This window comes from Protopterus annectens, chromosome 13.part0 (genome assembly GCF_019279795.1).
Source record: "Protopterus annectens isolate FY-2018-M chromosome 13.part0, PAN1.0, whole genome shotgun sequence".
NCBI lineage: Eukaryota > Metazoa > Chordata > Ceratodontiformes > Protopteridae > Protopterus > Protopterus annectens.
Window position 1 is genome coordinate 814,031,037 of NC_056747.1, and position 19,718 is coordinate 814,050,754.

General features: G+C 44.5%; 1 protein-coding gene across 1 annotated transcript in view; it reads left to right on the forward strand.

Moving 5' to 3' along the window:
- Positions 1-19,718, forward strand: part of MED13 (mediator complex subunit 13) — a 3,555,174-nt gene that overhangs the window by 1,905,010 nt on the left and 1,630,446 nt on the right. The window contains exon 8 of the mRNA XM_044054535.1: positions 8,916-9,023. Coding sequence (XP_043910470.1) covers positions 8,916-9,023 — 108 coding nt within the window. The remainder of the gene's footprint in view (positions 1-8,915; positions 9,024-19,718) is intronic.

The following is a 19,718-nucleotide window of genomic DNA, read 5'->3' on the forward strand; positions in this document are numbered from 1 at the left end:
CTTGGAGAAACTTACTTTGCCTCCTTTTGAGTCTGCTGCGGCTTCGGATATCAAGTTCTTATCCTGGAAGACAGCTATTTTATTGGCATTGAATTCTGCCAGAAGGGTTTCAGAGTTGCAAGCTCTCATGGCTGTGGAACCATATATTATCTTCCACCAAGACAGAGTTTCCTTGAGGACCAATCCTACATTTATGCCTAAGGTGATTTCTAAGGTGGCTCTAAATCAGACTATTCACCTTCCTACCTTCTTTCCAAATCCTCAGAATAAAGAGGAAAGGATCTTACATTCATTGGACATACACAGACAACTACGTTTTTACCTGGATAAAACTAAAGATTTCAGAAAATCTGATCAGTTGCTCATCTCTTATGCCTCCAGTTCTCTAGGTAAGGCTATTTCTAAACAAACTATTTCCAAATGGATTGCTCATGGAATAAGGTTTTGTTACTCTCACTATGGTAAACAGACGCCAGGTATTGTTAGAAGTCATTCTAGTAGAGCAGCTGCCACTTCAGCAGCTAAATTCTACTAGGGCAGCTTTTCTCAGAGGAGTTCCTACCAAGGACATTTTGGAGGCTGCTGCATACTTTTTCTAAGCACTATAATCTCCCTTTGTATTCTAAGTCTAGGGCAGGCTTTGCCTCTGCTGTTTTGCAGGGCCTTCTAGCTGCCCCTTCTTCTGCATAACCTCCTCCCTTATTCACAGCTTTGGGATTCTACCCTACAGTTATGACTGCAACAGTGAAACACGAAGAACATAGTACAGTTGTGTACACCTACCATAAATGTAGATGTTCGAGTGTCTTCACTGTTGCAGTCGGTGTTTCCCTCCCACCATTCCCCTCTTATTTTTGCTTGTTCTTTCTTCCACTTCCTTTGTGGTGTATTTGTGTTTCTTTTTGGACACCTTTTGGTTATTTTGGGGGCTTCTGACATCTGGGGCAAGAAAGGCTGGAGAAGATGGCGTCGTCTGTCAGCTTTATACCTCTGCGTTCTGACGTCAGGGTACTTGCTGGTACAGCCGACGCAGGACCCAGACTTTGGAATTCTGGCCGACCTCGGGCTGCCTGCCGGCAGGAATACCCTACAGTTATGACTGCAACAGTGAAGACACTCGAACATCTACATTTATGGTAGGTGTACACAACTGTACTTCTGCAAACACCTGCTTCATTAAGATGTAGTGATGTCCTTCCATTACAGTGTTGCAGTATTCATAACATTACGGATCCCCTGCATAGGGCAGCCTGACATCTGGCCAGTATTCCAAAGCCTTAGGTTGCTTTAAGGTATGCCATATGTCACACACATGCGCCTTATGTAGTATTGGGCATAAAGGTAACATCTGGAAGTACCATCCTCAGGACTTCTCTGCGACCAGTCAGAGCACCATGTCTTGATTGTCGGTCTGAACACTTGCGTTCCGTTGCTGGTTTCACCGAGCCATTGCAGGGTAAGTGCCCCATAAGAGTTCCTTTTTTACTTGTCTTTTTGTTGCTTGTGGGGTTTCATGTCATCCAATGAAGGGTAAATGCTAGTGTGGGAGACAGATTACCCATTAAGATCGTTGCAAATAGTGTCTGTTTTGCCTTGGGGCCTCGCTCGACCATATGTCCTGTTCCATTTGTCAGGCTTTCATTCTGAAAGCTTTGCATAGACCTTCGTCTTTGGCTCTGTGTCTTGAGAATCAGTGGCTTAAACTTCTCGTAAAAGATACGGTAAAGAGTACTTCCCTCCCTGAGGGGCAGCCATTTGGGAAGAAGGCCAAGAAGCCTAGGCTGGAATCTTCTGCTCTTCAGTCTCTGGTGGACGTCTCTCCTGAGGTGAGTGAATGCCTGAAGGTTACCTGGCTTTGTTGCCTGATTTTTCTGCCGCAACCAGGTTGGAGGCCGGTGGGGATCTGACTTTAAGCACGTCCGAGGAGGCTTTGCAAATATCCATTTCGGATGTTTTAGGGGGAGCCGCAGTTGATCATTTCTAAGGGGCCTAGGGGTGTTCCTCAGATTTTAGTTAGAAGTCATCCCTACTACTACTATTGAATGCCGTCCTGGGTCTGAGCCTTCTAAGTTTTTTAAAGCAAACCTCCCATTAAAGAAAATACAAAAAAACTAAACTTGTTTCTCCTGCCCCTAAGGCTCTACAGAGTGAGTGGCAGGCCTTCACTCAGGGTTTGTTTAGTGCTTTGATTGCATTGAAACCTCCCCACGGTGTTTGTTCCAACTCCCCCTTAGTCCTGTACTCTCCCTAAGAGACCCAAGGAACAGGATTCCTCTGAAGAGGAGTTGGATTCGGATGAGGAATCCCTTGCTTACTCTTCTCAAATTCCTTCTCCTTTGGATTATGGGTCAGAGGAAGAGGAATTTACGAGTTCTGATAACTTTCTTTGAAGAGATTTCTTGGGGGGGGGCAATCTCCAGGATGATGGAGTTCTTTAAATGGAATTATGCTCAGGTCTCTGAGACTCATAAGAGGTACTATGAGTTGTTGCAGATGGAATCTCCTTGACCTTCTCCTGTTCCTCCTGTTTTGGCTGCTTTGTTGGATGCATTTTCCAATGCCTCTAAAGCTCAGATCCTCTGTTCCCTGCTCCCAAGAAGTCTCATTGGTTTTATAGGGTGCCTGAGGACAGTAGTTTTTTGTACAAGTGTCCTGCTGCTGTCCTTCAGTGGTGTCGGATAAGCCCTCTCAACTGCTTCCTTCACCCAAGTTACTGCCCTCTGATAGAGAGTAGAACCATGGAAAGGCTAGGTAAGAAGTTTACACCTTGGCTTTTATGGCTGTTAATTCAGACCCATATGCCCAGGTATGTGTTGGCTGTCCTCTCCCAAGCTTGTCATGTTATTTCCGATCTTCCAGACTCTGAGGGTAAAGCTTCTGCTCTTTCCCTGTTAGAGACGTCCTCCGAAGTGGCTTGTCATTCCATCAAGTGTAGTTATGATGCAGCAGATACTACTACTTCTAGGGCTGCTGCTTTTGGGTCAGTGATGAGGAGGTATTCTTGGCTTAGGCTGCAACCTTTCCCTGAAGATATCAAGGCCAAGTTGATGGGTGCCCCTTTTGATAATAAACACTTGTTTCGTGAAGCTGCTACTGATTTAATTTCCTTCAGGATAATAAGGCTTTACAGAGACTCAAACTTGTTTTTCTCCTGTCTCTAAATTTCAGAGAAATTATCATAGTAAGCCAGCCTTTGTTCACAGGCAGTCTCTCCCTCCTCCTAAGGATGGCTAGTGGGTTCCTATTGCAAATGCTACACAGACATCTGGGCTTCAGAAGTTTTTCTTTCCATATAAACCAGGTGTTGTATTACTATCTTCTACTTCCTGTCACTTTCTCTCTCTCTCTTTCTCTGTCTCCCTGTTTGGCTAGAAGATTACTCAGGACTTATTTGTTCTCTCCATTATTTTTCCAGGGGGGTTTCATGGTGTGGAAATCCACTCCCCCTTTTATGGGTTATCCTCAGCCCCCTTGGGAACAACTCTCCTTTTTCCCAAAGTGCTTTGGGACCTTTTGACTCTGGATACTATTCAAGAGGTGCCTGTGTCCAGAAGGGGATGGGTTACTCTAGGATGTTTCTAGTACCCACAAAGGAGGGTGTTTGTAGACCAATTCTAGACCATTCTCATCTAAACACTTTCCTGAAGGTGCCCACTTTTCAGATGTTGTCCCTTCAGAATTTCGTCCCTGTTTTGCTTCCTCAGGCTTGTTACATGTTTTGATTCACCCCCTTTTCAGCAAGTTTTTGCATTTCTCAGTTGCTTCCTGACATTTTCAGTTCTCTTCTTTGCCCTTTTCCTTTCTGCTGCCCCAAGGGTATTCACAAAATGCCTCACTCCTGCGATTGCTCTGTGCAGGCTTCAGTGGATCCAAGTATTTCCCTACTTGGATGACCTGCTGTTTTAGACATCTTCTCCAGAGATCCTGTTGCAAAATCTTCACTTGGCGTTTTCTTCAGAGCCTGGAGGTTTACAGTAAACTTCAAAAAGTCTTCTCTGACGACTCCTGAGAACTATGTTTTTCTCGGTTGTAGGATTCAGACGCTGCCTTTGCTGGCATCTCTGCCTCCTCCCAAGTCCTTTTCCTTCATTTCCTTCTTTCAAACTCTTCTTCCTCTTGCTTCCATTATAGCTAGGGAGTTTGAGAAATCTGGGTTTCATGGCATCCACCATACCTATGCTTCCTGTAGCCAGACTTCACATGAGGAGGTTTCAGTGGTTCCTGAAGTTACTTTGGCTTCAGCATGCCCATCTCCTAGAATTTGTAGTTCCTCTTCTACCTTGTCTAAAGAAGGAACTCCACTGGTGGATCCAGCAGTTGTTTCTAAATTCAAGGCTTCCCTTTCAGGATCTGTTCACAGATGCTTCAGACGTGGGATGAGGCGCAGCTTTTGGCTCCCTAACAGAAGCTTCAGAAGTGGGATGAGGAGCAGCTTTTGGCTCCCTAAAGGTTCAGGGGGTCTGGTCTTCTCTTCAACAAAATGAGCACATCGATGTCAAAGAGATGAGTGGACTTCTGTTGGCTCTTCAGGCTTTTCATCCTTTTTTCTTCTTAGGACCTCTCAAGGTGTTTACAGACAACACCCTAGTGATGTGGTATGTAAACAAACGGGGGAACAAGATCTTATCTTTGCCGCTTGGCACTCCTGGTATGTGAGCTGGCTGTCCATTATCAAGCGACTCTTCAGGTGGTTTGCATACCCTCCGGTCAAAACTTTGTGGCAGACACAATGAGCAGGTCCTTAAGTCTATCCCATGAATGGATACTTCACAGGGATGCGTTTCTGGACATTGTCCACCAGTGGGGTACTCCTGAAGTAGATCTTTTTGCTTCCCCTCTGAACAGACAACTTCCTCTGGTGTGGAAGGTGGACAACACTATCTTTTTCGTGGAAGGGGATGTTTCTTTATGCTTACCCTCCCCTTCAATCCAGAAGTCCCATTCAGAATTCAACAGGACTCTCACAAAATCGTGTTGGTGACTCCCTTTTAGCTGAGACATCATCTGTTCCCTCCTGTCCTGCATTTAGCCAAGGGCAGTCATTGCAAGTTACCTCACAGGGTGGACCTACTCTCACAGGACAAGGGGTCTCTCATCCATCTTTACCTGTCCACTCTTCAACTGACAGAGTGATAGGATTTTGATTCCACATAGACACCATTTTTCTGAGTATGTGTTTGGGGTCCTGCAGAAGGCCAGGAAGCTCAATACTAGGAAATTCTGTTTATCCAAATGGAAGAGGTTTTCTGTTTGGTGTCATTCTTTTAACCTGGATTTACTTTCTGTGAATGTTCCTTTGGTTCTTTATCTGTGTGATATGCTCAGTGCTGGATTGACTTATTCTGTTAAGGCCCACTTATCTCTCTACTTGTCTGCCTTTATCTCCTCCTTTAGCTTCTAGATTTGAAACTAAATTCCTTAAAGGCATCCTTCATATTAGGCCTCCCAGGAAGCCTATTCCTACTCCTCCCCCCTGGGTTCTTAATTTTGTTCTGGAGAATTTGACTTGAGTGGCTTTTGAGCTTACTGCTTCAGCTCCCTTGCAACATTGCTCTTGGAAGACTGTTCTTTTGTTAGCCCTTACTTCTGCCACATGATTGTCTGAGTTTCAAACCTTTATGGCTTGTCCTCCTTTTTTGGTGCTTCATAAGGACAGGGTGTCCTTGCATACTACTACTTTTATTACCAAGGTGAATGAGTTGTCCCTTAATCAGGCTATTCATTTGCCCACTTTTTTCCCTTCTCTCCAGTCTGCAGGTGAGAGAAAGCTGCCCAAGTTGGATGCCCGTAGACAACTCTGGTGTTATTTGGAAAAGACTAGACTATTAAGAAGTCTGATCAGCTCTTTGTTTCTTTTTATCCTGGGTCCTTAGGATTAGCTGTATCCAAGCTGAATGTTTCTTCTTGGATCTCAAAAGCTGTTTTTTTTTTTTTTGTTCTTTTCATGGTAAGAGCCTTCCTTATTCTGTTGAGGCTCATTTTTTACTAGGGCTGTGGCTTCTTCTGGTGCTTTATTCAAGGGTTTGGATATTAACTCTATTCTTGAGGCAGCTACCTTGACTTCTGTACATACTTTTTAGAAAGCACTATAAGTTGCATGGAATTTCCAGAGGTAGAGCTGGCTTTGCTAGGGCCATCCTTCATGGCTTCCTAGAAGTATAAAAGGCAACTGTGAAAAACACCAACACAGTAGGAAAAATAGTTTATTTAGTGCTTTCATCCGCCAAATGGCTGGACTTCCTCAGAGTACAAACCAGACACTGAACAAGCATATAAATACCCGCCCAATTAAGGTCATTAGCATCAAATAATTAATTCATTGAATAATTGATGCTTAATGAATAAAGACAAAATTTAAGTGAAATGCCTAATGCTTATAAAATAAATACAAAAATGAAAACATACACAATAATTGACCTACACATGTTAAATATTTCTTGTAAACCATAAAAAAAGATATATAAAGGTGTATATATATGTGTGTGTGTGTATGTATATATATATATATATATATATATATATATATATATATATAATAAATTGAATATATAAATATCCTAAGCACATATAAAAAAACAACATGAGCAGTACACAAACTACAAATGTATAAAAAATATGTGTTTAAAATTTTAAATGGCAAACATAGATTTAAGCTTGAGGAGACTAGCAATGGAAATTACATCACTGAGACCCGGAGAATGTGCAGCATTACACCTAAGCTGTCATCTAAGCTCCAGAAATTCAAGAAAGATATCACGGGGACAATCTCTAGGGTCCAAGAGGTGGTCCTCGTGATATTTTTCTTGAATTCCTGGAGCGTAGATGGCCGGTTAGGTGTAATGCTGCACGTTCTCCAGGTCTCAGTGATGTCATTTCCATCGTTAGTCTCCTCAAGCTTAAATCTGTTTTCCATTAAAAATTTTAAACACATATTTTTTTTTTACATTTGTATTTTGTGTACTGCTCATGTTGATTTTTATATGTACGTAGGATGTTTATATGTTGTATCTTTCAGCTTTTCCCGGTTAGGGGTTGACACAGCATAACTCCGGTCCGCTAATGACTGGCAGTAGATTTTTACGTACAGAGTTGCCAGCCCTGACGAACAACCTTCAACAAAAGTACGCCCATTCACGCATGTCTCCACACAGAAGACACTTTAGCTGAGAATCGAACAGGACGTCTTACTGTGGGGTGACCATGCTACCGCAGTACCACCACAGCAGCTACGTAGGATATTTATATATTCAATTTATTATATATATATATGTGTGTATGTGTATATATATATATATATATATATATATATATATGTATATCTTTATGTATATTTTTTATGGTTTACAATAAATATTTAACATGTTGTATAGGTCAATTATTGTGTAGGTTTTCATTTTTGTATTTGTTTTATAAGCATTCGGCATTTCACTTCAATTTTGTCTTTATGCATTAAGCATCAATTATTCAATGAATTAATTATTTGGTGGTATTGACTTTAATTGGGCGGGTATTTATATGCTTGTTCAGTGTCTGGTTTGTATTCTGAGGAAGTCCGGCCATTTGACGGATGAAAGTGCTAAATAAACTATTTTTCCTACTGTGTTGGTGTTTTTCACAGTTGCCTTTTATTTTTCTGGTTTGACTTTTCGTTTTGATTCATGGCTTCCTAGAGGGCTTTGCTGGTCCTTCCTTCTCCCAAGTTTTTTTTGAGCTTTGGCAGTCTCCTTAATGTTATGAATTCTGTAACAGTGTAATGGAAGGACATAGTACAATTGTGTAAAATCTTACCATAACGGTAGGTGTCCCTCCTTTCACTGTTGAAGTTTTCACTCCCTGTCTCCTCCCCTGGTCCATTTAAGTTCATAGGTTGATACTAGGCTATCTGCCCTGGGGCTCTTATAAGCCTAGCCAGTGTGTGTTTGGCTTTCGCCACCCTTTTAGATTAGTTGACTGTGTCTCCTTATAGTAGGTCACATAAGGTAGCCATATTAAGGTTAGTTTACTGTACCTCTGTCTAGCAAGAACACGTAAGAGATCCCAGGGGTAAGCTTACGGTCTCCCATCCACTCGTCAAGATTTCTCTTGAATAGGGTCAGTTGTCTTCTAATTGCACTTGGTTATCTCTTGTTTTGCTTTGGACTGGCATTCCTACTGGGGCTGTCAGTAGCATTAGGGCATAAAGGTGAAACCTGGACGTACCATAAAGCAACCTATTGCTTTGGTATAGTTGCCGGATATCGGGCTGCCCTAGGCAACAGTGAAGGGAAGGACATCTACCATTATTGTAAGATTTTACACAACTGTATTTTATGCCGAGTGCTTCACACAGCTGTTCAGTCCTTGTTTTGTATCTTTTCTGCTTTTGGTCATATACTGGAAAATGTGCAGGTGCATATGCCACTTACTTCCCTTCCATAAAAAAGGACACTGTTGCTGTGCAAAGGACACCATTGCTGTGCATGTCTTGAGGTGGACTTGCCGCAAAGAGTAAGTATATACCTCAGAAAATTTTAGAAAACTGGCACAAGAGGGATTTAGATGTCTGGGGTACCCTTGCATAGAGCCACACGCAATAGATATGAATGAATACTGAGTTGTTTGGAAGCCTTGCTTCATCAGGATTTGCTCTGCTTGTTTAGATGGTGGTTTGCAGTGGCATTCACTGTTTAGCTGCCTTTTCCCTTTAGATTTCTCCTAAACTGTGAGTAGTATTGAGAAGAAATGCTTGTATGGTTAGATAAACTATTAAAATGTGCTTTGAGGAAGAATAAGTTAGAATGATAGTGCTACTTTTGAGTACTGTAATGGTTGCTTAAGTCACTTTGTATCACTCTTTGGCTTTGGCAGATATGTAATTTATTGTGTCACAGTGAATTACAGGTCATAATTTAACCTATTTATTTTGTTGCCCACAGGAGAAAGTATTCTTCTAGCACTAGTGGAGTTTCTGAAGAAGTAGTTGAAAAGATCGGATGCTGGGATTTTGTTGATGCTGTCCAAAGAACAAATTGCAATTGTTCAAGGTATATTTTTAAAATAAAAAGTGTCAGATGTTACGCGTACTTAATGTTAAAGACTTACAGATTCAGTTCAGCAAGATTCATTGCATATCTTTAAGCTGTAGTTGTGCCATTGTTTCTATCTGGGTATGTATGTAGTAGCAAATTAGGTGAACTAACCCAAGTTGTCATTTTTCATCCACAACTGATCTTTATGGTGTTTATAGTGTATATTAATAGTGGTTATTCAAGGTAAGATGCAGCTGGAGTAGAGTTTGTGAACTAGCACAGATAGGTTCCATAACTGAACAGTGTATTTTGGGAAAACATGCAAACTTGTGTAAGTAATGGTGCATAAAGTGTTTTTCTTCTAAAGCTGACACACTGAAGGAAAACTCTTCATTAATAGCAACCCGAAGTATTTATATTTCTAGTAGGTCAGTCTTTATCTTTTTGTCTGAAATATTTGAAGAGTAAGGAATAGCATTGTTATATTGTGTACTATAAAGTTCACAATAGATTGACATTAGAAGGCAGTACATTTCTGGCTATTTGCTGAGATCAGTGTGCAGTTCTTCTTGGACTTGCCCAAGTTGTACCTGGTTCTGTAGTGGAATTCTATCTAGAGCTGTAATAGATACAAAACAAGAAACTGTTCCAACCAGAGGACAAGGCTACTCAGGAGAGCTGTTTCTTTCTGTCCGTGATGCTCAGAATCTTCTCATTGGCAGCACTGTCCCCTGGGTGATTTTTGACCCCCTGCCTGGTACCCATAAAGTTTCTTCTTTGACAGTGCTTATTCATAGTTTTTCTTAGGTGATTCCTTCAGGAGCCGAATTGAGAGGCTTTGTGTGTGGCTGGGGAGAAGGTGTTCTGGCATTTAGACAGCCAAGAAAGTACTTTTTGTTCTTGCCTGCTTCTGGCAGGCAGTTCATTTTAAGTGGCCTTAACCACACCACCTGAGCTGGGGGACAAGCAAACCCGCATTACTGTGAGAGGCCACAATGCCCATCCTTAGTGAATGTGTGCTGTTTTCACCCATTAGTGGCTTGGTGAGCCTGCTTCCCACCCCCAGACCACCCTTTTGCATCTCCACACTGAGGTAATAGTGTCACAATGTATTGGTTCATAGGGAATTACTAGGCTATCAGTCCTAGGGCCTATATAAGCCTACCCAAAAGAGGTTCCCTGGCTTTCGCCACCCAGAAAAATTATTTTCCTGTACCCTGTCAAACAGAGCCATATAAGTGATCCCCGGGGTGAATTTTTGTTTTCCATCCAATTGTCAAGATTTCTGTTAGAGGGCTAATGAGGAGCTTTGCGTGACATGAATGGGTAGTCTGTTCCAGAGCATGGGAAGTCTCTGGGACAGGAAATCTATCCCTCTAGCATGTTCTGTTTATTGTGGTGACAAGGTTCAGGTCTCTGGAGCGCGTGGCCCGGAGAGATTGGGATTTCTTCAAGTGTAGCATGTCCATCAGTCTGTGTTAGTCATGGCTTTGTATGTTAGGCAGAGGTCATCTCTGAGTAGGTGATATGCGAGGGAGTAGAGCTGGAGTTTTTGGAGACAGTCTGCGTATGGCATCTGTTTGAGGCTGGTAATCCTCTTAGTCAGGTACTTCTGTGGCCATTGTAGATGTCTTGTGAGGTACATGCCAAACTGAGAGTTGTACTCTAATGGGTCTGATGAGGAATGAGTAGAGAGGAATGATGACCTCTCTCTTTCTGGAGGAGAACCCCTTTGTGATGTGTGCCACGTAGAAGGATTTCCTGACTACTGTGGCAACGTGATTATCAAAGGAGAGAGTACTGTCCACTTGTGTCCCAAGGTCTCTTATCACACTTTCGGTGTTTAGTAGGATTACTGCCTATGTGGTAGTTCATGGGTATGGTGTTTTTCCCAAAGGGGATGACAGTGTACTTCTTGGCATTGAGCTTTAGGCCATGTCTTTGACATCAAGCCTCAGTCTTGGCGAGGCCTCTTTGTAGAATGTCCACATCCTTAGCTGAATCTATTATGGCTCCTAGTTTGCAGTCTTCTGCGAACTTTGTTAGCCAGAGACCAGCTGTATTTGCCTGGACTTCTGATAAGTAGATACCGAACAGAAGAAGACTCAGGACCGAACCCTGTGGTACTCCGCTTGTCACTGGTCTGAAGTTGGATTTGAAGTCTGCTACTTTCACTGTGTGGGATTTGTCAGTGAGCTGGTTGGCCACCCATCTTGTGACATAGGGATTTATGCCCAGTCCAGTATGTTTATCTATAATACCAGAGTGGGGGATGGTGTCGAAAGCCTTGGCGAGGTCAAAATAGGCTCTCTGCACCACCTTACCCTCGTCTACGGCTCTAGTGACTGCTTCAAAGAAGTCAGTCAGGTTTAGGAGGCATGATCTTCTTTTTACAAACCCAAACTAAGTGGGGTCCAGAGTTTGGGGATTACCTATGTCTTTGTTTATAAGCTCCAGGATGATGTGTTCCATGGCCTTGCCAGACCAGGCTCGTCAGACTAATGGGGGCGGTAGTTCCCGGGGTAAGTGGTGGCACCCCCTTTGTGGAGTGGGATAGCTGTTGCTGTGCGCCATTCCATAGGCACAAAGTTTGAAGTTAGGCTATGATTGAACGTGGTACTTAGGTGGGATGCTAGTTCGTTCTGTAGTTCATGCAGAAAGCAACCTGGGATGTTGTCTGGTCCCACGGATGCTGATGTCCTTCAGGAATGCAACTGCAGTCCTGGCATATGAGTTGTCCTGCCTCAGGCAGCCCTTCGGTCGGCCAGATTCCAAAGTCTGGGTCCGGCGTCGGGCGATGTCGCCTCCTCCCCGACGTCAGAGCGGCTGGAGTACAAAGGCATCAGCCGACGCCATCTTCAGTCTTTCTTGCCGCACGGTGCCCGAAGCAGAAGCAGTTCGCAAGTGCCGGTCGGTCAGCTCCTGTGTTTCAGTTACCGAAGTCATCTAAAAGCTAGGTACCCCGTTGGGGAACATTTTTTCTTGCCTCAGCCGATGTCAGAACAAATTGAGAAAGTTAATAATTGCTTGTCTTGTGGTAAACAAATACCTCATAAGGACTTCCATTCTTACTGCCTCCCTTGCTTGGGCCCAGACCACGACGTCTCGGCCTGTGCTGCCTGTGCTTGCTTTAATAAGCGCACTCTCAGGTGCCGGGCAGAATTTGCTGAAGACTTTTTTGGCGAATCCTACGCTTACATCATGCCGTCAGAACTACCGACAGCACAAACTACCAAAAAACTAAAGGACCGGGACCGACATCCTCGGCCCGCGTCTTCCACCGATATAACGCCTAAGCCCTCCGTGAGTGCTTCGGTCCCTTCGGAAGCGGTAATTCAACCGCTCCAGGCCGACGACACCGCGTTAACACGTTCTTCGGTCCCGGAGACTACACCGGTGCCGGTTGTTGATTTTCCTCCAGAAACCGAAGTTCTGGATCTACCCGACAACATTGCTGTGGACAGTTACCCCTGCACGTGGGGCAGCTAGGCCTCCTGTTTCCATGTCTATCAAGGCCTTTGCACGTGCTAAGGCTGCCAGCCAGGCCAAGGCCCATCCTAAACCTACTTCTCAGGCCCCTTCTTCTGATAGACAGATCATGTCTCTTGCTGCAGATCTAATCTCGCTTATCAGGGGGTCTCAACCCCACCCAGACAGAGGATGTCCTTCAAGGATGCATCTGCAGTCCTAACAAATGGGTTGTCCTGTCGTCAGGCAGCCCTTCGGTCGGCCGGATTCCAAAGTCTGGGTCTGGCCTCGGCTGGTGTCGCACTTCACCCGACGTCATCTCTGCTGGTCTTCGGGTATAAAGGCATCAGCCGACGCCATTTTCCTCAGTCTTTCTTGCTGCGTGGCGCCCGAAGCAGAAGCTGTTCGCAAGTGCCGGTCGGTCAGATCCAGAGATTAATACTACGGAATACAACTTCGAAGACTTCTAAACAGTACCCCGTTGGGGACTCTTTCTTGCCTCAGCCGATGTCAGAAAAAGTAAATAACTGTTTAACTTGTGGGAAACAAATACCTCATAAAGATTTCCACTCTTACTGCTTACCTTGTTTAGACCCAGACCACGACGTAGCAGCTTGTTTAGCCTGTGCTTCCTTCAACCGACGCTTAGGCGTCGGTCGGAGTTTGCTGAACAGTTTTTCGGCTCAGACTTTGCGTACATTATGCCGTCGGATCCTCCGACTTCCCAAATTGTTAAACGCAAAGAAAAGGACCGACACTCGCGGTCCGCGGTTTCGGCCGAAACCACGGTAAAGCAAACCGCGAGTGTCTCGGTTTCGGCCGAAACCGAGCAAACGGTTCAATCTACAGCCGAATCCATGACTACTACCGAGGCCCCTTCTACCCTAGCTGAATCGGCCTCTGAAATTTTGCCTTCTAATGTGGTTTCTCTAGAGTTACCGGACACCATCCCTTTGGATGTCTCTACCCCAGCACGTGGTGCTGCTAGGCCTCCTGCAGCCATGTCTATAAAGGCCTTTGCCAGGGCTAAAGCAGCCAAAACTGCTAAATCAGTGCCTGTTAAGCCCCCCTCTCACAGGCCCAGCTCCAGTTCACAAATGCTTACTCTGGCAGAGGATCTCATCTCTCTAATAAGGGGATCCCAATCTCACCCAGACAGGGCCTCACAACCACCGGAAAAGAGACCTAGAGCAGAGCCCCCTGAGCCAGGCTCCTCAGATGAGACTTCTGATGACTCAGACATTACAGACCATCCAGAGGCTCCTCTTTCTACTTATGAAGATTCTGATGCTGAAGAATCTATTCCTTCTGCCTCTCCACCAGAGGAATTTTCCTTTGGGGAAACCTTACATGCCATGAGAGCAATTCCAATGGCAGGGACAAGATTTCTCAGATTCAAGAAAAAGGCTTAGGACCTTTTTACACTTACCACAACATAGGCCCTTAGCAATACCTCCAGTTCTTCCTGTTGTGGATGATGCATTTAATGATGTTTGCACTGCTCCTGATACTTTACCTCCAGCCCCTGCTAAGCCCGACAGGTTCTACAGGGTACCGGACACTCATCACCACTTATACAAGGCTCCTTTTGCAGATCCGGAGACCATCTCCCAGGGGCCTAAGGCAGTAGCTTCGACCTCAGCTAAAAACCCTCTCCCTTCTGATAGGGAATCCAGGTCCTTAGAGAGATGGGGTAAAAAAGTATACACCTCCGCTACTCTCTCAGCTAGAGCTTTGAACTGTCAGTTTCATATGATCCAATACCAAGAGTTTATGCTTGATCAGTTAACTAAGAAACTGTCCTCTGATGATTCCTTAGATAAGAAATATGTTCTAGAAATGGTGAATAACATTCAGCAGGTTAGTAACCATTCTTTAAAATGTGGCTGTGATGCACTGGAGGCTTCATTTAGATCAGCCATGACTGGCACAGTTATAAGAAGGCATGCATGGTTGAAAGAGCAGGTCTTGCCGGATCATGTTAAAGCAAAGCTATTAGATGCTCCTATGGACAAGGTCAGTCTATTTGGTTCTCCTGCCCAACAAGTAATGAAGAAAATGGAAGAGAAGGCAAAATCTGTACAAACAGTTAAAGATTTTTACAGGTACAGCCCCAAGGTTCAGCAGGAACTGGCCTTCCAAAAATTGGTCCTTTCCAGACTCCTCTAAATATCAGAGAGGCAGGAATAGACGTTCCAGAGGCAGAAATCAATCCAGAGGAGGTGCCTACAGGGGACGCCAGTGGCAAGGCAATAACCAGCGAGGCACAGATACAACCACTGCCACTGCAGCAGGACAATCACAGTGACTTGGCTCTAACACCGCCTACCAGGGAACAAATGGTAGCACCCTTAGGTGGAAAGTTAGCCTTATTTTCAAAAAACTGGCACTATATCACAAGAGACAACTGGATTTTGCAAACTATAGACCAAGGCTACAGGTTTCATTTCCACACCTTACCAGCAAAAAGAGGAATGCCAAACCTGCCACCAAATCAAAAGTCAGAAGCCCTAAAACAAATAGCTCAATTAACAAAGATGAGAGCTGTGGAAAGGGTACCACCTACAGAACAGGGCAAGGGATTTTACTCCAGACACTTCCTAGTACCAAGAAAAGAGAACAGTTGGAGACCTATTCTCGACCTGTCCGCTTTAAACACATTCATCATCGTTCCAAAATTCAAAATGCTGACCCTACACCAACTTCTTCCCATGCTGGGCAAGGTGTATTGGCTGGTAACTCTAGATCTCAAGGAGGCATACCTGCACGTCCCCATACGACCAATTTGCAGAAGATACCTCAGATTTCTTGCAGGATCAGAGCATTATCAATTCTCAGCATTGCCCTTTGGCTTATCTACTGCGCCCAGAGTGTTCACGAAATGCCTGGCATCAGTAATCGCTCATTGCAGGCTTCAGGGAATCCAAATTTATCCATACCTGGACGACTGCCTGATACAAGCGGACAACAAAAGCAAGCTGACACAAGACTTACAAAGAGTCATTTGCTTACTACAAGCCCTGGGATACACAGTCAATCTAAAAAAGTCAAAACTGGTACCATCCTAGACAATAACATTCTTGGGAGCAGAATTGGACACAGTAAAACAGATGGCATTCCTAACTGCAGAAAAACAAGAACAACTTCCTCTGTACTTCTTGGCACTAGCAAAGCAGAACATACTAACAGCAAGGAAAGTACTGCAGGCCTTGGGTCTCATGGCATCCTGCATAATCTTGGTCCCTCATGCCAGACTACATATGAGAAAGCTACAGTGGTACCTAAAGAATTTATGGTCTCAACACAAGCACAGCTTAGAAACCGAAATACCACTAATCCCATGCCTGAAACAAGAGTTCCTATGGTGGGCTCAGACATGCCAGGCAAACCCAGGCTTGTCCTTCCACAACATTCAAGCAAGCCAAACCATCACAACGGACGCCTCAGACCTCGGTTGGGGGGCACACATGCTGGACAAGTGCATTCAAGGCTTATGGACTCCAGAACAACTACACCTGCACATAAATCAAAAAGAAATGCTGGCGGTAAAACTAGCAATCCAGAATTTCAGACCATTCCTCAAAGAGGGCCAGTTGATGATAAGGACAGACAACACCACAGTCATGTGGTACATCAACAAACAGGGAGGCACGCATTCATACCCCCTATGCCAAATGACTCTGGACCTGTGGAATATGGCTCTGAGCTACAACATTCAATTACAGGCAATATTTGTACCGGGAAAAGAAAACATCCTAGCAGACATGTTAAGCAGAACTACCTCAGATGCTCACGAATGGATGCTACACCCGGACATCTTCAAAGCCATCACAAAGAAATGGGGAATGCCACAAATAGACCTATTTGCATCCCCACTCAATCACCAGCTCAACAAATTCTGCACAAGGACATACCACCCTCTTGCTTGGAAGGTGGACTCACTATCCTTCAATTGGAAAGGCCTGACAGCATATGCATTTCCACCCCTTCCTTTGATGCACAAGGTACTACTGAAAATCAAAGAGGAACGTCCAAGGATAATTCTGATAGCTCCAAATTGGCCAAGACAACATTGGTATCAATTACTGAGGAGCATGTCCCGGGGGGGAACGTGGACTCTACCCCTGATTCCTTTGATGTTGACTCAGAGCAACTACAACATCTTGCATCCAAACCTGAAAACTCTGCAACTCACTGCCTGGAACATTACATAAGAGCATCCAACCCAGATTTATCCCAAAGGGTTAAAGACATTATCCTTGAGGCCCGCAGACCTTCTACTAGAAGGAACTATGCAGGAAAATGGAAAAGGTTTGTCATTTGGAGTACGGAAAGAGGGAAAGATGTGTCAAAGGTAGATATTGCCAACATCCTGGAGTATTTGGCAGAGCTCCTACATACTGGCCTGTCCTATTCCTCCATCAAGATACATGCATCAGCTATTTCTGCAGAATACAGCCTCGATCCCCTGTCTTCTCGCATCCTCTACTCAGGCAGTTCCTCAGAGGAATTAAGAATGTAAAACCTCCTAGGAAACCACCATTACCAGCATGGGACTTGAATTTTGTGCTAGAAAATTGACACTCCTACATTCGAACCAGCAGCAACAGCAGATCTTCAACACCTATCCTGGAAAACTGCTTTCCTACTGGCAATTACTTCAGCAAGAAGGGTTTCTACAGGCTTTAATGGCAGTGCAACCCTTCCTAATCTTCCATCAAGATAGAGTGTCCATGAGAACTAATCCTACATTTATGCCTAAGGTGGTATCCAGAGTGTCCCTAAACCAGGCAATCCACCTACCTACCTTCTTTCCCAATCCACAGAACAAAGGGGAAAGACTGCTGCATACCTTGGATGTACATAGACAGTTGCGCTACTACCTGGACAGAACCAAGGGCAATAGAAAAACTGACCAGCTCCTAGTAGCCTATGCAACAGGAAGGGAAGGAAAAGCAATTTCAAACAGACAATCTCCAAGTGGATAGGAAATTGCATAAGATTCTGTTACTCCTATCATGGAAAGCAAATTCCACAGAACATAAGGCCTCATTCTACAAGGGCTACAGCCACTACCACAGCCTTCTTACGAGGAGTGGTTACCAAGGACATTATTGAGGCGGCTACTTGGACCTCCGTGCATACATTTGCCAAGCATTATAACTTACCTCTATACTCTAGATCCCGAGCAGGGTTTGCCACTGCTGTGTTGCAAGGGATCCTAACTACACCATAATTCTTATTCCTCCTCCCCTAGTTTGGCTATGGTATTCTACCCATTTGTTAGGACTGCAGATGCATCCTTGAAGGACATAGTACAGTTTTGTACCTACCATAAATGTAGATGTCCGAACAGGATAGCATCTGCAGTCAGGATTACCCACCCTCCTTCCCTCTGTGGTACTCCTAGGGTATTGCCCACCTAATAGCTAGCTGGGGGGGATCTCTTATGGTGTATTTGTTTGTATATATGTACATACATGTATATTTTTTGTGTTTGCCTTCTACTTTTTGGGAAACATTGGCATTTACCCAAAAATTTAGCTATCCAAGAGGGCTACTGGCATCTGGGGCAAGAAACACTGAGGAAAATGGCGTCGGCTGATGCCTTTATACCCGAAGACCAGCAGAGATGACGTCGGGTGAAGTGCGACACCAGCCGAGGCCAGACCCAGACTTTGGAATCCGGCCGACCGAAGGGCTGCCTGACGACAGGACAACCCATTTGTTAGGACTGCAGATGCTATCCTGTTCGGACATCTACATTTATGGTAGGTACAAAACTGTACTTTCTCAGCCGCCTGCAGAAAAAAGGCATAGAACTGAGCAGGCAGACAACCTCTCTTCAGATGAAGCCTCTGGGGTTTCAGAGCATTCAGATACCCAAGAAGAATCCTTCCAGGCCTATGAGGACTCTGATGCTGAGGAATCAATTCCCTCTGCCTCTCCTCCAGAGGATTTTTCTTTTGGTGAAGTCCTCCACTCCTTGAGGGAACATTTTAAGTGGCAGGGTCAGGAATTTTCTGATTCTAGGAAAAGGCTACGTACCTTCCTTAAGTTACCCCAGCACAGACCTTTAGCTATCCCTCCAGTTTTGGATGTCCTGGATGATGTATTCTCAGACTCCAGTGCTTCCCCTGATTCTCTCCCTCCTGCTCCTGTCAAGCCAGACAGATATTACAGGGTCCCTGACAATCACAAGCATCTCTTTAAGGCCCACTCTGTGGATCTAGAAACTATTTCACAGGGCCCCAAAGGAGTGGCTACCTCCTCAGCCAACAGTCCTCTGCCAGCTGACAGGGAAGCAAGGTCCCTGGAGAGATGGGGTAAAAAAGTTTATACCTCATCCACCCTTGCCATGAGGTCACTTAACTGCCTTTTTCATATGTTTTAGTACCAGGATTATTTACTGGATGATTTGCAGAAAAAGCTAGCCTCTCCTGAGCCTATATTTAGAAAGGCATTGCAGGATTTGATTCATAATACTCAGCAGGTTAGCAATCATTTTCTTCAGTGTGGTTATGATGCATTGGAGGCTTCATGTAGGGCAGCTATGACAGGGGCTGTTATCCGTAGACATGCTTGGTTGAAAGAACAGCCTCTGCCGGATCATGTTAAAGTAAAGCTCCTGGATGCACCTCTGGATAAACAGAAGCTTTTTGGTGCTAATGCTCAGGATGTGTTGAAATCTATTGAGGAGAAGGCAAAATCAGTACAGACAGTAAAGGATTTCCTCCAGGTTCAGCCACCCAGATTCAGCAGGAATTAGCCTTCAAAGAAATTGGTCCTTTCCAGACTCTGACAAGTTTCAAAGAGGAAAGAACAGGCGTTCACGAGGTAGAGGGCAATACCGAGGCTCCTACAGAGGCCGCCAATGGCAACCACAAAATCAGAGAAGTGGCACAGGTAGTTCACCTGCACCACAGGGACAATCACAATGACTTACCTTTCACTCCGCCTACCAAGGCTCAAAGAGAAGCACCTCTAGGCGGAAAATTATCTCTATTCTCAAAAAACTGGCACATTATAACAAAGGACAATTGGATTCTGGACATAATAGACAGAGGTTACAGGTTCCACTTCCATACCTTACCTACGGGACAAGGCATGCCAAACCTGCCACAAAATCAAAGGGCAGAGGCACTCATAGAAGTCTCAAAGCTGTTACAATTAAAAGCAGTAGAGAAGGATGTCCTTCAAGGATGCATCTGCAGTCGTAACATATGGGTTGTCCTGCCTCAG